Source organism: Podarcis pityusensis (genome assembly GCF_964106645.2).
Source record: "Podarcis pityusensis genome assembly, chromosome: 13".
Lineage (NCBI taxonomy): Eukaryota > Metazoa > Chordata > Lepidosauria > Squamata > Lacertidae > Podarcis > Podarcis pityusensis.
The window spans coordinates 33,637,949-33,655,502 of NC_138038.1; the positions used below are offsets into that span (position 1 = coordinate 33,637,949).

The window sequence follows — 17,554 nt, forward strand, 5'->3', positions numbered from 1 at the left end:
ACTTTGTTTAAAAAAGCTAGTGTATTAAAAAATGAAAACTGAAACTTGAATAATAATAATAATTCTGTTTCTATAGGAAATAACCTTTTGTGTTTCCATATGTGTGTGTGAGAGAGAGACAGACTGCATGTCTACATGTTCATACATTAAGGATGTGTGATTGCCTATGTGTCTGCATTTAATGCATTCCCAAAGAGCTTTTCACTGGGATAATGCAGTCAGCCTGAGAAAAGTTCCCCACATCTCATCCAGGAGGCAGAAATGTGTAATATGCTAACAAAAGCAAGGGTTTGGGACCTAAGGATTTCAAGGGACCATGCTGAATTTACTGTTCTGGAGTCAAACTGGTTTGCAAAACTGGATTTAACTCAGAATTTTTAATCCTGCCCTTCAGTAGACTTGTCATTGACTTCATATAAACCACATTAAACTAAAGACTGTCTTAATTAAAATAAGAGTGTATCCAGCTAAGTTCTGTTCAAAGAATGGTATTCCATTCTAGTCTTACACAGAGTAGACCCATTGAAAGTAATGGAGATGACTAAGTAAGGCACCTTAATTTCAGTGGATCTACTCTGAGTAGAATTTAATTGGATACAATATACAGTCAGTGTGGTGTAGTGTTAGCGTACCATGAAGCTCACTGGGTGACCTTGGGCCAGTCACTGCCTCTCATTTTAACTTACCTCACATGGTTGTTGTGGGGATTAAATGAAGAGGGGGGAAACCAGGGCTTTTTCCCCCAGCTGGAACTCATTGGAACTCAGTTCTGGCACCTCTCTGGTGGGCACCATTGCTATTATAAGAGAACAAGGGAGGTATGCATTGTGAGTTCCGGCACCTCTTTTTCTAGAAAAATAGCACTAGGGGAAACCATGTATGCCACTCTGTGTGTGTGTGTGTGTGTGAGAGAGAGAGAGAGAGAGAGAGAGGGAGAGAGATTTAATGAGTTTAAAAACCTAAATGCAGCAATAAGGGCACAGATTAGCACAGAACACAGTGCCAATACTTAAACTAAGTGTGGATGTCCTTGCATGTAATATCCTTCTAACAACTCTCGTTCTAGTGTAGTACCTAAGTATTATCAGAATATCCTGGCCTTGGCATTTGCAGTGAAGGAGATCAATGCAAACCCTCAGATCTTACCCAATCTTACTTTGGGTTTCCACATCTATGACAGCTATGACAATGCAAGGAGGACCTATCATGCCACATTGCTACTGCTATCAGCACTAAAGAGATTGCTTCCTAACTATGTATGTGACATTCAGCAAAATCTGATAGCAATCATTGGAGGACTGGAACCCCAAATTTCTCTTTATGTGGCAACCATACTGGATATCTATAAGATTCCACAGGTAAGACATCATGTGTGGTGGTGGTTTGAGTATTCAACTCACAGTTTCTTCGGTCTTCCAGATTTGTGTATGTGTGCATAATTAAAAGACAGAAGAAAAGTGTTTTGGGCCTCATGATATGGATCTTAGAAAAATAAGACTACATGTACACATAAGACAAACACATAAGACAAACACATACACACACAGTTTGTGTTCCCGGGGTTCAAGTGGGTAAGCTTGGACTTTTATCCCTTTCAGAATTTTACTTTTTAATTTTTTTTGCTATTCTATTTGTATTTTAATTATAATTTTCATTTAGAACAAATATACATTTCAGCAGTTCAGCAATAATTCTAGCATTTCAAACATTGACTTCTCTCCCCCTCTTTCTTCAGTTCCTTAAATTTATTTTCATCATTCCCTCAACTTATTCTTTAGTTCAACTGTTTTCATATATGTTTTTGAAACTGCAAGTTTTTACAATAATCCTGCCAATGTCTTGATCTGTGTGCAATTTGTTTGTAAATATTCAATAAACCATTTCCATTCCTTTATAAAAAAAATTGCTGTCTTGATTTCTTATTCTTCCAGTAAGTTTCGCCATTTCTATTAACTTTCTATTAACTTCTGTAGCCATTCTTCTCTCATCAGAACATCTTCTTCTTTCCATTTTTGGGCAAATGACATTTTTGCAGCTGTAGTTACATACATGAATTGATTTCTATACTGTTTAGGTACGTAGCTCTGATCCCATAATCCCCAAGAGAAAAAACTTCTGGTGTTGTTGGTGTGTTGTTGTTTTTTACAAACGTTATCTTAAACATATTTTTCAATTCATTTTATTCATTATATACATTTCCCAGAAAGCTTTAACCTTATTACAAGACCACCACATATGGAAAAAGGTACCTTCTTTCTCTTTACATTTCCAACACTTATTCGATTTTGATTTATACATTTTTGCCTGTCCACTAGGTGTTAGGTACCATCTATATAACATTTTCATATCATTTTCTCTTAAACCATAACATGCTGTAAATTTCATATCCATATTCCACAATCGTTCCCATGCTTCCATTTCTATGTTATGACCAATATCTATTGCCCAGTGTGTCATTGATGATTTCACTTCTTCATCTTTTGTCTCCCATTCCAATAACATCTTATACATTTTAGACATCACTTTAACATTACAGTCTAAGGTCTCTCTCTGGTAGAGATAATTGTTCCCCAAACACCCATTTCATATCCTTTTTAAATACTTCATTCAAATGATGATATTATATCCATGTGCAGTCATAGCTCAGGTTACAGATGCTTTGGGTTGCACGATTTCAGGTTGCACACCATGCCGAACCCAGAAGTATTGGAACAGGTTACTTCCGGGTTTTGGCGCTTGTGCATGTGCAGAAGAAATGAATCGTGAGCCACGTGTGCGCAGACGTGCGGGTCACGGGTTGCAAACACTGCGGGTTGCGAACGTGCCTCCCGCACAGATGACGTTCGCATCCCGAGCGTCCATTGTATATATATAACATTCCTAATAAATCCTTAAACTCTTTTAATTTAAATTCTTCACCCTCCTCTCTTAGCAAATTTCTATAGGTTACCCAATTTTCCTTCACCCCCCCTCCTCCTCCTCCTTCTTCATCTTCTTCACCTCAATGGCATCCAATGGTGAAAGCCAAAGTGGTGTTTTTGTCTCCAGTAAAGTTTTATATTTATCCCATACTCTGTACAGATTTTTCCTAATTATATTCAGAAATTAAAATATTGTTCTTCCCTTTTTTTTCCTTGCAACCTGCGTGTAGAATGAATATTGTTAGAGACTGAACAATTTTTGGCTATATAACTACATATAATGTGAAGAGAGCCACTTTTGTGTTATGCTTGTATATTTCATCTTAGTAGTAAATATTATTTTTATTATAACTACTACTACAACTAATGACTAGTGCTTTCTGCAAACCACTTCTGCATGGACAGGCCACCTGCCAACCCCAGAACATCTGTAGGAAGGAGGTGTATTTCACAAAGTAGACCATAATTTTGACTGAAGCAACAATAAAAGACTCAAAGCATGAGTTACTTATATTCAGGTGAGAGAGATTGTTCAGCCTATGCAGCTATGTAATTTTTTTGACTAGACACATGTTTTGTAATGCTTTTAAGGATGCACACATTTTTAATTTAACTTGAAAAGCCTTGTATCTGAATATTAGTGAAAAGAATGGCCATTTTGAGGCAATAAAGCTCAGCACAGTTCGTCTCTCAGATACGAGCCCATGAAATTGGAGTTGGCCAGACACAGATTCATTGCATGAGGGCAATAACAGCATTTATTTTACAGGGTTGTTGCAAGGGTTGCTGGCACAATGTGTGCAAATTGCTATGAACAATGTAAGCTGGTTTATAAATGCTGCTATTATTTGCCTCCATGCATCTCTCCTTAGGTCATATATGGCTCCACTCCAGTAATGAATGATAAAACCCCAGGCCTTGCCTTCTACCAGATGGTCCCTCAGGAAGCCCACCAGTATGCAGGAATTCTTTCTTTGCTCCTACATTTTAAGTGGACATGGATCGGGATCCTTATTATGGATGATGAGAATGGAGAAAGATTTGTGCAAGCTGTGTTTGAAGAATTTTCCCAGAAAGGTGTCTGTTTTGCCTTCATAGAAAGAGCCCCCAAATTCATTTCTGTCAGTCAGTTTAACAATATGCTACAACAGGGTGCAAAAATATATGACAGTATCATGGGCAGCAAAGCTAACACAGTGCTTTTCCATGGAGATTCTTATTCCATGGTGGTTCTGAGATGGTTGTTGTATCTACCAGCAATTGAGCATGTTGTAAACCAACCCAAAGGAAGAGTGTGGATAATGACAGCTCAGATGGAACTCATTTCTTTCCTCTATCAAAGGTATTGGGATACAGAAATAATCCATGGTGCTCTGTCTTTCATGATTCACTCCAATGATCCACCAGGATTCAAGACATTTGCTCAGAGAAGAAACCCTTCCAGCACAAAAGAAGATGGGTTTATCAGAGACTTCTGGCCCCAAGTCTTTGACTGTGATCTCCCAAATACTACTGTGAGTGAAGTGGATGGGAATATGTGCACTGGGAAAGAGAAGCTAGAGAGTCTTCCAGAGATCTTCTTTGAGATGAGCATGACTGGTCACAGCTACAGCATCTACAATGCTGTGTATGCAGTGGCACATGCTTTGCATGCCATATCGTCTTCAAGAGCCTTGACAGAAAAAAGAGTACTGAACTTCCATAATCAAGATTCATGGCAGGTAATGGGCTCAACACCCTTAAATAGCAGAGCACCATATCTGTGGCTGTTGCCAGGGCTTTCTTACCCATAGGTGCTAGGGGTATGGGGAACCCAGGCGCTGGGCTCTCAGGGGTGCCAGGCCAAGAGTCCGGGGCCCAAGAGTTGAGTCCGGAGAAGAGCCTGCCCATTGGTCGGAGTGCCGCGGTGGGCTCTTCTGCTGCGGGCGGCTCTGTACCGTGAGTTTGGGGGTGACCAAGCCAGCGAGATGCTAAGGCGGCTGGCCGGCTCCACCCTCCTGCATACCTGGGACTGGGCAACCGGGGGGGACTGGGTGGATATTTGCACCCCGGTACCGCATATTCTTAAGACAGCCCTGGCTGTTGCATCAGCCTCTTAACTTTGTAGCAAACTCTCTAACCAATTTATTGGGCTGTTCACATCACCTCCCCATCAGTTAACAATGAAAGAGTAATCTACACTTTTGTAAGTCTCTTTTTTCTTGTCTCCAAGCTGCCTTTGAAATATTTAGACCCTTGGACTATCTAGCTCAGTCTTCTCGACGCTGATAGTTGTTCCAGAGAATTTTGGGCAGCTGTCTTTCTAAGACCTGGAGATGCAAGAGAGTGAACAGTTGGGTCTTTGCATACAAAACCTGTGTTCTACTGTGTTCTAAATGTGTGCCACCACCCAAACAGTGCATATATTGCTGTGACCTTAGAGGCATTAAAATGTGATATACTGTATGTTACAAATGTGCAGTAATTCTGCGCTAGGGCTCAGTAATGATTTTATCTCACTCTGAATCAAACTACAATATCAGAAAAGCTTCCCCAGTCTTTCAGTAATTTCTGCTTTTCTGAGAAAAACATATTTATGTGTTCTTATATTTATTTAGGTTTCTCTAGGTCAATGGGCTTTGCAAGAAATAAGTCTATTTGCTGCTTTTGGAGCAGTAAAGTGTTATGGTTAAAACAAGGAAGTAGGAACTTTTCCCCCTATGTAAAATCCTTATTACCTTATTAAAAATTGTCCACTACTCTGCCTAACCACAGAAAACATTTCTTCTGCAGAAGGAGGCCTCCCAAGACTTACCAGGGTCAACAAACCAATGAAAAAAACTCAGGTCTCCTCTTTGTGTTTCCTGAAATGCATTTCAGTTGAACTCTCCCCCCCCCCCCGTAAGACCCTCCCTGTCCATTTTTCCAGTGTGTTCATCTTGGAACCGGTATTATTTGGATTCTCACAGTTCTCCCAAATAGAAGAATAGTTTGAAAGCAGCTAGTATGTCCTTTCCTCTTACCTGAAAGCTTCCTGGAATGATTTAATGTAATGTAAAGGTGGGATACTCTGAGTAGCAGGAGGGAATCATCTGCCAAATCAGGCCCATACAAGAAGAGGTATGGGCAAGTAAATGATGACTAAATGATGACATATTCCACCTGGGACATAACATGGATCTCTCTGGGTGGACTGCCTGAGAACAAAGGAACATAGAACTGGAGACTAGATGCCCCCCTCAATCAGATGCAGAGTGACATAGAGAGTGCAGAGACAGAGGAAGGAAGTCCATGAATAGGGAGGACATCACAGCTCTCTTCCATTAATCTTCCAGTAAGTGTGCAAGACCTGACCCCAACTTCTTCACACCTGTATTTCAAGCACAGCTGTTAAGACATTGGTGCATCTGTCTGATAGACTTTCTTGTACCTGAATCGTCACATGGTAATAGTATTATCACCCAAACAAAGAGTTGATTTCATTTATTGTATTTCTGTGCTTCTTTTCGTTCAAATGAATCTCTGCTTACGAACAATATATAAAAATAACATAATAGAACAATGATACAAAGAATGAGTCATAGTTCTCCCCCTACCAATAGACTATAGTATAGAGCATCCTGGTGCCCTTTTCTGATCTATTGACTTCGCTTTTTCAACCTAGCTCCACCACTTTCTGAGAGGTATTTCATTTAACAACACTGCTGGGGATGAGGTTTCCTTCAATCACAATGGAGAATTGGTAGCTGGATTTGATCTTATCAACTTGATCGCTTCTGTAAACAAATCCTTTCACAGAGTGCACATCGGGAGGATCGACCCCAAAGCTCCTCCAGAGCAAGTTTTCAGCATCAACGAGAGTGCCATAACATGGCCCAACTGGTTTAACCAGGTAGGATCCAAAAGCTGGCAGTTTGGAAAGTCTTTCAATTTTGCATGGAAACACTTGTCAATGAAAATTATTGCATTATAATGAATACCTATAAAATGTTGGTTGCTAATTGAAAGAAGCACAGTGCATAGGTCACAGTACCAGAATCAAAAAGCCCCTCAGAGTTTAGGGCACATGAAGGTAGATAATCCAGACTAGCATTCCTTTCCTGATCATTTATCCTACATCAAGTGTCAGTCTCTGCCTTCATTTGGATTCTCTTTGTCTTCCGTTTCCCTGTCAATTTCCCTCTCTCTGAAGGTTATATGACATCTGGATGAGCTTGAAGGCTGGTATTCTCTCACCAAACCCACCCTTGCCAACCTACAGCCCCTCATGTCTGAATACTAGTATGGCCACTTGCAAGAAAGCAGCTGACCTAACAGATTCTATGGGATGCCTGTGTTGGGCAAGTTAGGTTCTATATGTTTCTCCCCCCATTTTATGATCTTCACTTTATTAACTGAGAAATGTTTTGGAGGGAATTGATATATAGGCTACTTTATTTTTGTATATTCAGTTATATATCACCCGTTATCAAAGATCAGTGCAACTGTGACACAGTTGCTCAAAATTGTATGCCCAGGAAGACTGAAAATAGATTGAAAGTAGAAACAAAGCAGGCACAAAACAAGTAAATATTATACTATAGGATAAAATGAACTTGAAGGAGTACCTATGTATATATGTGAAAATCCAAGCCACATTATACCAGTATATAATATTTATACTATTAGGTAATAGTAAAAGTGTTGTTCTTAACATCGATTTGCATTTATTATCAGGTGCAAATTGTATGCTTCAAAGATTGTTTCAACCTAGAGTCAATGGTGAAACTTCCACATAGGAAGAAAATGAGGTAATAAATTTATACAGAACTGGTTGACAAAAATAGGAACTTAATTTTGTAACTTAAAAAAAAAAAGATAAAGAAAAGTAAGACAGGCCGTAGGCTATCTAATGCTGTCTGTTGAACACATTCACATATGAATGGAATGTAGTACTATATCTCTTTAGTAAGATAAGGAAAGACCCTCCAAACCTTAAAGACTCTAAATTCCTTCTTCTCAAGGCTATGGTTCATTTTTTTTATTTATGGCTTAGACACAGCCTCTTTCTATCTGCACTGAGAGTTGCCGTCCTGGTTCTAGCAAGAAAGCGAAAGATGGAGAGCCATTTTGTTGCTATGATTGTATTCCATGCCCAGTAGGGAAGATTTCAGACCAGAAAGGTAAGAATTAAACTGTAAAGATTTAGAAAACATAAAGTCTTTGCTTCAGAGAATTGACACGTAAAAGAGGATTGCTTTTCTTTTGTGCTTGGAATATGATGGAAAGGTTTTATTTTGAATGGCTAGGAAGAAGCCATTGAAGAGTGAAGAAACTGCTGTGTGATTGAAAATCACTTCCCATTATTATAGCATTACTATATTTGTGGTCCTTGCTGTTTTTCTTTTCATATATGTGCAGAAATTGTATATATTTAATGAAATCTGCAAAGTTGGGGGGGAGTTGGGGACTATCCAAATTGCTTTTAAAACCCAATATTATTTTAACACCTCCATAATTCCAAAATATTTAAACGAGTGTTGCAAAATTCCACAGTACCACAATGGAATGCAGTTTGTAATTTAGAATAAATTGCATGGATTGGATTCCTGGCATGTTTGTGAAACCAAGACCATCTTTTCCTCTTCAGACAGGAATGAGTGTCACAAATGCAAAGATGAAAACTATCCAAACAAAAACCGGGATTTCTGTATTCCTAAGATTGTAACCTTCTTGTCCTATGAAGAACCTCTGGGGCTCAGTTTAACGTGTTTTGCTGTTTCCTTTGCTCTTAATACAGCTCTGGTGCTAGGAACATTTATGAAGCACCATGACACTCCCATAGTCATAGCAAACAACAGGAACCTCACTTACACTCTCCTCATCTCACTTCTGTTCTGCTTCCTTTGTGCATTGCTATTTATTGGCCAGCCTCAGAATGTGGCATGTCTCCTCCAACAAACTGCTTTTGGTGTCATCTTCTCTGTTGCTGTTTCTTGTGTGCTGGCAAAAACCATCACAGTGGTTCTGGCTTTCATGGCCACCAAACCAGGATCCAGAATGAGGAAGTGGATAGGGAAAAGACTGGCCAACTCCATTGTTATTTTCTGTTCTTTTGTCCAGGTAGGCATTTGTATTGTGTGGCTGGTAACTTCTCCCCCATACCCTGATGTAGACATGCACTCAATGACTGAAGAAATTGTACTAGAATGTAATGAGGGGTCTGTGATAATGTTTTGCTGTGTCCTCATCTACATGGGCTGCCTAGCACTTCTCAGTTTCACTGTGGCTTTCCTTGCCAGGAAGTTACCTGACAGTTTCAATGAAGCCAAGTTTATCACTTTCAGCATGTTGGTTTTTTGCAGTGTTTGGCTGTCCTTTATTCCGTCCTACCTGAGCACTAAAGGAAAATACATGGTAGCTGTGGAGATCTTCTCTATTTTAGCCTCCAGTGCTGGGCTTCTGGTGTGCATCTTTGCCCCAAAATGTTATATTATTTTGTTAAGGCCTGAAATGAACAATAAGGAACAGCTTGTAAGAAGGAAAAAATGAAGAATTTAAATCTGTAATTTGATACACATCAAGGTGGAAAACCTCTGGTTTGCAGACCAGTCTTCATCCACCAGGAAGTCTAATTTGCCCTGTCAGGCCATTTGCACAAAACTGTGCACAGCGGCCCATCAATTGATGTCACTGATGGAAATGGATTAATATTGCATAGGCTTCCCCATCCTGCAGGGAATATAATTACACAGCTTGAACAGTGTTTCATCTTTGCTATGCTGATGAGTAGAGAGGCAATATAAGTGGAAAATGGGGACTTGCAGGGGAAGACTTCCTCCCTCTTGCCCTTTAAGTTATCAATCTCAGGATACATGAAGTAGGCTTGGAAAGGTTTTTGTGAATCTTCTTCACAAATAAGAAGTCTTTAAAAAAGACCCCACCTTGTTCCGATCTTCCTTCCCTTCCAAATGAACATCTTATGAGTGCAGGAAGAGCTGGAAGAGTTGGTTCCACTGCCTTTGCTTGTGCAACCTACTTCTCCTTCCCACTAATGGAGAAAGAAAGGCCACATGCAGTAAGTCCGTCTTAAGTTCTTAGCAAAAGCACCCTTTGAAGCAGCCTCCATCCCCACCTTCAAAGGAAAACCCACTGTTTACTGTTGAATCAGAGCACGTTTCAGCCAGGTTTTCCACACATTGACGTTTGCTTCTATTCTGTGGTAAAGAGTGGGTTTTCCCAGGGGAAGCATTGGGGGAAAGGGAAAACTCCTTGGATCCGTGCCTAGAAAGGATGGACAAGTGGAACACTGCTCTAGGATGAGCCCTAGGTCTTGATGACAGTGAACCATAGTGTGAAGAAAGTACAAAATTGGTTACTGCCTGAGCCCACAAGATCCTGTCTCCTCTGCTTGGGATAAGTAGCTATAAGCCTTTCATCCTTAACATTTAGGCCAACTACATAGCTGGGAATGTAGTTAATTTTGACTAGATGGTTGGCACAGTTTTAGTGACCCAGTGTATAATTTAGCAATGGTTGAATTGCATCCATTTTAAATCTTGCATGTGGTGATCTTGCAATTCAGAGTGCTGGTTTGAACCTATAAGGCCTTAAACGGTTCAGAACTGCAATACCTCAAGAACTGCCTCTCCCCATATAATCCAACCTGGACTCTGTGTTCATCATCTGAGCCCTTTTTCATGTGCCTCTTCCACGTGAGGTCCAGAGAGTGGCAACATGAGAACTGAGTTTTTCGCAGTGGCTCCCTGCTTGTGGAATGCTCTGCTCAGGAAATTATGTCTGGCCACCTTCATTCAGCATTTGGCTGAGCAATATTCTACAGCCTTTTAAATGTGCTGGCGAGGGGCAGGGTGCTATTTTGTTGTTGTTGTTTAAACTATTTACTTGTGTTTCTATCTTGTTAAAACGTTTACAAATGAATTCACTGCATTATTTATTTCATTCCGTTTAAGAACCACACATTTAAAACAATTACACAGATAAAAATAATTAAAAATAATTTCATGGGTGTTTGCCCCCTCAGTTTTTTGAGACCCCAGTTTCAGCTGACATTTGTGTCTGTTATTGTCCATTGATTAGTTGTTAGCTCCTTGGGTAGAATTCATTTCCCTGCTTACTTTTCCTGATCAGAAGGAAAGCTTCCCTCTGGCCTGACTCTCTGATATGCTGAGTTTTGGACCGAGCTGCACTCTGAGCTGCAGCCTTGCATTGCCTTTTCACTCCATCCATATGATCTCTTAAGTCAATCAGAGTCAACCTTCCATTAATTCTTCTTCTGCAGCAAGGATGGGCAACATCGGGCCCACCAGTTTCTCTCATTTTCACCCAGCATGACCATTGGTCAGAGATGATGGGTGTTGTAGTCGAACAACATATGGAGGGACCTCACTAGTTATCATTGCCCTCTCCATTCTACAGTTTATTTATCTCATTTACTAGTTTCTTGCTGTTCAGGTAGTATCATCAATAAAGGTGAAGGTTGATTTACATGAACACATGGATTGAATATAAGTTTATATTCAATCTATGAACACATGGATTGGATATAAATTTAGCTGGCTGGATGGAAATGTTGGTTAACAAGAACTGAGGACAGAACTTCCTTAGCAAAATTTAAAACAAATCATTTATTCTCTAGCTCCAGATAACTGTTTATTATTTATAATGTTCTTTTCTTGCTGTATGTCATTCCAAGTCCAAATGTCCCTTGCTAGCTAAGTGGAAGAGAAAATATCTGTTTAGACATGAAAACCAGCTTTCTCCAGCAATTCCACTGGGAAATTCCAGGGCTGAACTAGTGATTATAATCAAAGCCTAGCAATTAATTCTGCTTCTGAAAATCCTTGAAGGCATTCAGCAGAGCTAATATCAAGGACGGGAAAAGAAGTCATAAATATACTGAATGCCATTCTGAACTATGGAGAAGTGCTGAAAACAAGCATGGATCTTCCTGTATAGTCTAAGGTGCAGAACTATCAGGAGATTAAGCTTGCATGCAAGCCAAGTGGCTTTAATCACAGAAACTCTAGATCACACTGTTATTGAAGAAAACAGGGGAATCTGTGTGTAGAGAGAAGATTTGTACTTGTACTGAAGATGTCAGTCTTGATCATCTTGCTGCTGCTATTTCTTTCTCACATGGTATGCAAGACACACATTGTTAAATGCAGTGTCTATGAGCTACAGTCTCCACTTCACAAATATCATCAGTCTGGAGACCTCATTATTGGAGGCATTGCTTCTCAGGCTCGCTTCACCGCCAGTCCAATACGTTTTGTTGCAAAACCTCCACCAGCCTTGCTTGAAGAACTTCTGTAAGGACTTACTTTCCCTTCCTTTGACTGTTTTTATCTCCATATATTTTGTCACTGGAATGATCAGTTGCAAAGATGGAACCTCAGAATACTGCCTCATTGGTTTAGGCCATAGAAAAAGATAATGCAATTAATATAATGTTGTGGGGAGGCTCCTATTTCTCTACAGAGAAGAATGATCAGTTCAAGCTTATTGCTTAAAATCACAAAATAGAACAGCAGAGATGGACAATGTTTAGCAAATATGCTGTGGGGGGGGCATACTGAATCATAAAATAAAATTAAAAGGAACAGCTGGCAGTTGACACTTCAGATGGTGTCATTACTACATCCAGCTCAGCCAATTATCTATGTAGATTTGAATTTCCATCTTCTTGTTTTATATTAAGAGGTAGAATAAAGATAAATGATCAAGCTTCTCCAGTAGTATATTTTACATTGTTCTCTAAAATCTGACTCCTGCCTTTCAATAAGAATGTAGCAACCCTTCTCAGGATCTTAATGAAGCAAGAAATTCATTTTTTGAAAATCTGATCAATGATTTTTCAGCCGACGAACATGATCTTTTTTTCTAGAACTTTGTGTCAGAGAATAATTGAACATACAATTAGGGAAATATTCAGTGTTGTCTAAAGCACACTGACAGAATAATATTTTTTATTGTTTATTTGTTAATCTACAATAGAGGGCATTAATTGGAACCTACAAAAATTAGGTTGTTCCTAAAAACTTATTGATCCTCTGGACTGAGTTGTATATTTTTAAAAAAGAAATTTTATTAATTTTTAAAATAAAGATAAAATAAAAACAGCCTCAAGCATTAGAAGAGAGAGAGAGAGAGAGAAGAACCAGGGTGGGTAATAGGGAGAGGAGGGAAAATGAATATAATACCCTACATTAATTCATATGATACATATTTTATAGTCAGAGTCTAAGGTATCAAGAAATCACTTTACCCTAACCTTCTGAAATAGATCCTCTCCACAAACTTAGCGTATTTTTTGCACCATAACACTCACTTTTTTCCTCCTAGAAAGTAAGGGGAAATGTCTGTGCGTGTTATGGAGGGAATGCCTACGGGTGGCATGCCTACAGATTTTCCTCCTCTAAAAACTACGTGCGTGTTATGGTCGGGTGCGTGTTATAGAGCGAAAAATACGGTAATTGGACCATTGGGGGTCAGAGTTCCATCACTGTTGTCAATTGTAAAGATTTTTTGACCCAAGCAAACCGCTCAAAAGCAAATATCTGCCATTAGGGTCATGGAGAGCATCTGTGAATACCAAGGGACCCTTTTTAGCAATAAAAGCCACACTCTGTGTCTTTGATGTTGCTGGTGCACATATTTGATCGCCTACCCAATTCCCTCTGAATATTTCTGCCCTCAAGTCTTTTCCTTTGGTGGGGTGGGGGGTAAGTTTCCTGAATTGAAGCAATATCCAGATGTTCCCTTTTCAGTAAAGCTTCAATTCTTGCTCTTTTAACTGGTGACACAATGTTTTTTAACCCATTGGCATTTGAGACATGAGTCCTTCGACTTTTTACATATTTCATTGATGAATTTGGGGGAGTGCATCACATTACATCACTTTGAAAAACTGTGCATCACACAAATGCCTTTGAATAACGAGGACACTGCAAAACTAAGAGGGTATAAGACTTCTAACAAAACAAAAACAAAAAATTTGAAGTGCATAGATCCAAGAAATCCCAGAGCAGGGAAACCTCACTGATGCACCAGAAATGAAATGGGGAGCCAAGGCAGGAGTTTGTTCCCATCTGATACAGAATGCAACTCTCTTTCTAGTGTAGTGCCTAAGAATTACCAGCACATCCTGGCCTTTGCATTTGCAGTGAAGGAGATCAATGAAAACTCTCAGATCTTACCCAATCTCACGTTGGGTTTCCACATCTATGACAGCTATGTCAATGCAAGGAAGACAAATCATGCCACAATGCTGCTTTTATCCACACCGGAGAAATTTGTCCCCAACTATAGATGTGACATCCAGAATGATCTAATTGCAGTCATTGGTGGGCTGGATGCCGAAACCTCCTATCATGTGGCAACTATCTTGGATATCTATATGATTCCACAGGTAGGACACTTGTGAGCGTGTGAGCATGGAATACAGGAATTGAACTCACACTTCCTTGGTGTATACATTTTGTGGATTGGAGAAAGAAATGACTGCATTGGAGAAGACAGATTCTTTCCCTTACCTTCTCTGTGAATATTAAGAAAAAGAAGCAGTCTTTATGTTTCACTTGTAAATCTGCTGGGGGGGGGGCACGATTTAACATTGGCATCAAAGTGGCTCACTAAGTGGCATTTGCACTGCTGCCTCCCCCCCCTCCTGATAAGCAGCAGTGGTCCACCTGCTGAGAAACTAGTAGTGTGATAGCTCCACCCAACCCAGGCAGCAACTTCTCTTTATTTCCTATAATAAAAAGGTTCCTAAACTCTTTTAAGAAATGATATTGCGAGAGAATGAAGCTGAGAAAGGATTGTTGCCTTCAGAGCTGACCTAAGATATTTTGCCACCTGAGGAGAACCAAAAAGTGACACCCCCACAACCTGGGAAGAAGGTGTGAGTAAAAATCTTCGTCAGGAAGTAGAGGGGAATATGTACATTGAGCACAAGGGTGGAGGAGACCAGCAGCACCTCCTATTCATTGCAATATGTCTAGAGAAATTTCTATTATGGGAAGGAATGCAAACACCACAGATAAATGCATACCTACATACTAATCTTGCTATCGTCCCTCCTTACCCTAATTTCTTTTTAGCTCCTATATGGCTCTGCTCCAGTAATGAATGATAAAACTCCAGGCCTTTCCTTCTACCAGGTAGCTCCTCAGGAATCTCGTCAGTCTGTGGGGATTCTCTATTTGCTTATGCATTTCAAGTGGACATGGATTGGGCTCATTGTTATGGACAGTGACAATGCAGAACGGTTTGTGCAAACTGTGCTTCCATTGTTTTCTCAGAATGGCGTCTGCTTTGCCTTCTTGGAAAAAATGCCCAAATTTACTTTTGCCACCAAAGGTTATGACATGCTGGAACAGGGTACAAAGATACACGAGAAAGTGATGAGCAGTAGAGCCAATGTAGTGCTGGCCTATGGAGAATCTTATTCCATGGCATTTTTCTTATGGCTTCCATATCTATCAGATCTTGAATATGTGAAAACTAAACCCAGAGGTAAAGTGTGGATAACAACAGCCCAGCTAGAGTTCAGTTCACTGGTGTTCCAAAAGACTTGGGATACAAAAATATTCCATGGTGCTTTGGCTTTTGCAATCCACTCAAATGATGAACCAAGATTTCACCAATTTGTTAAGAACAGAAAGCCCTCCAGCACAATAGAAGATGGTTTTATCAGGGACTTCTGGCAACAGGCTTTTGCCTGTGTATTCCCAAATCCAGATGAGGGTCATGCAGAGGAGGATGTTTGCACTGAGGAAGAGCAGCTGGACAGCCTTCCTGGATCTTTTTTTGAAAAAAGCATGACTGGCCACAGCTATAGCATCTACAATGCTGTATATGCTGTGGCCCATGCTTTACATGCCATGTCCTTATCCAGAGTCAAATACAGAGCAGTGTTAAATGCTAAAGGACAGAAGCTTCAGAAACAAGAGCTATGGAAGGTAATGCACTTAACTTCTTCATGAAAGAGAGCATTTCATGGGTGTTTCAAGAAGCTTCCATCTGTGGTGAGAACTTTACCTCCTAACTCATCATCTGCTCAAAGTTGCACCTTTATTGTTCCTCCCATTAGCAAAAGTGGAAGTCTATATTTCAATTTGCCTTCTCTGTTTTGCATTCATCATCCAGCTCCCCTTTGATGAAGCTTTATTTCCCTATGAAGGTATGGGTGAGTGTGTAACACACACACACACAGAGCGAGAGAGAGAATTTGAGGGACTGGGTAGGGACATGTTACTCAAAATATTAGATAAGGTCATCCAAGGGTATTCTTTTATTTCCTACCCTTTTTCCACTGCAAAAAAAGAAATACTAAGCCACCTTTCTGGGCAATTGATTACTTTGAATCTAGTTTCTAATAACTCTACATGATGATATAACATCATTCCCAGGAATCTTGATGCAGGGGATGAAGAGGAGATTACTGTTTTAATAGACCTATTCCTGATTTTTTTTAAAGAAAAATAAATAAGAAAGGTAATCCATACCCAGACTACCTTATCTAATAGTGCATGTAAAGTCCCTTCTACTCAAACATTTGTGCATCCCAACCAATTTGGGAACAGTTTTCTCCTCCACTCATCTCCTAAATGTTGTAGAAAAAAGCTTGGTCAAATATGTCTGTCACGTTAATTGTAATGGCACGTAGCGTTGAAATTTCGATGATGCATGTAGTATCCATGGTTTCTGTACATTTGCCACAAAATGTGAGCAATTCTTCCATCAATCTTTTCTCACCCCTATACTGTTTCCGCTGTTAGTTGGAGAGAAAATTGTGTTGCAGCCTTGCCTAAACTATTGCCTTTCCCTTTCCAATTTAGTTCCATCGTTTTCTGAAAAATGTCTCATTTAACAGTAGTGCTGGAGACAAGGTTTCTTTCAACCACAACGGGGAATTAATAGCTGGGTTTGATATTATCAACTTGATTGTTTCTTCAAACCAGTCCTTTCACAGAGTAAAAGTTGGGAGGATGGGTCCTCAGGGTCCTCCAGAACAAGCATTTTCCATCAGTGAGGATGCCATAACATGGCACAACTGGTTTAACCAGGTAGGATCCAACTGTAGGCACTTTAGAAAGACTTCCAGTTTTTAATGTCCTTGGTATGTCCTTGGTACTCATGCAAAAAATTAATTTCATATAACAGTAAAAGTTCCCTATAAAAATCTTGCTTTTCACAGGGCATGAAGACATTAGGACCCACATATTTTTTGCCCTGGTTGCTGTTTTGCTTTATTTACTGAGAAATATTTAAATTAGAATTTGACTACATCACTGCTAATTGAATATAAACCCACAGTTGATTTTCTACAATCAGCTAACCTTCTTCCATTCAACTAAACTTGAAGATAAAGATAAAATCTCATTCAGTTAATGTTTAACCGCAGCTCAGATTTATCTGTTTCCTGCATCTGCTGGCAATATCTGCTCGGAAACCAAATCTATGGTACAAAGCTAAAATTTAAATGTGTTGCTCCACCCAATTTTACCTCTGGCTCCACCCACCACTGGCATGAGACTCTTGATAGGCGGCTCAGAAGTAAATGTGGTCCTCAAGCACTCTTTACTTAGGGTCTACTTGAAATATAAAATGATTTGATATAACTGCATTTAGTGTTTTCACTAAAGAAA

General features: G+C 39.7%; 1 protein-coding gene across 1 annotated transcript in view; it reads left to right on the plus strand.

Moving 5' to 3' along the window:
* Nucleotides 1-3,817: 3,817 nt before the first annotated feature.
* Nucleotides 3,818-17,554, plus strand: part of LOC308460870 (vomeronasal type-2 receptor 26-like) — a gene marked incomplete at both ends in the record, with an annotated part of 35,044 nt that continues 21,307 nt past the window's right edge. Inside the window, one exon of the mRNA XM_080977404.1 lies at nt 3,818-4,072. Coding sequence (XP_080833530.1) covers nt 3,818-4,072 — 255 coding nt within the window. The remainder of the gene's footprint in view (nt 4,073-17,554) is intronic.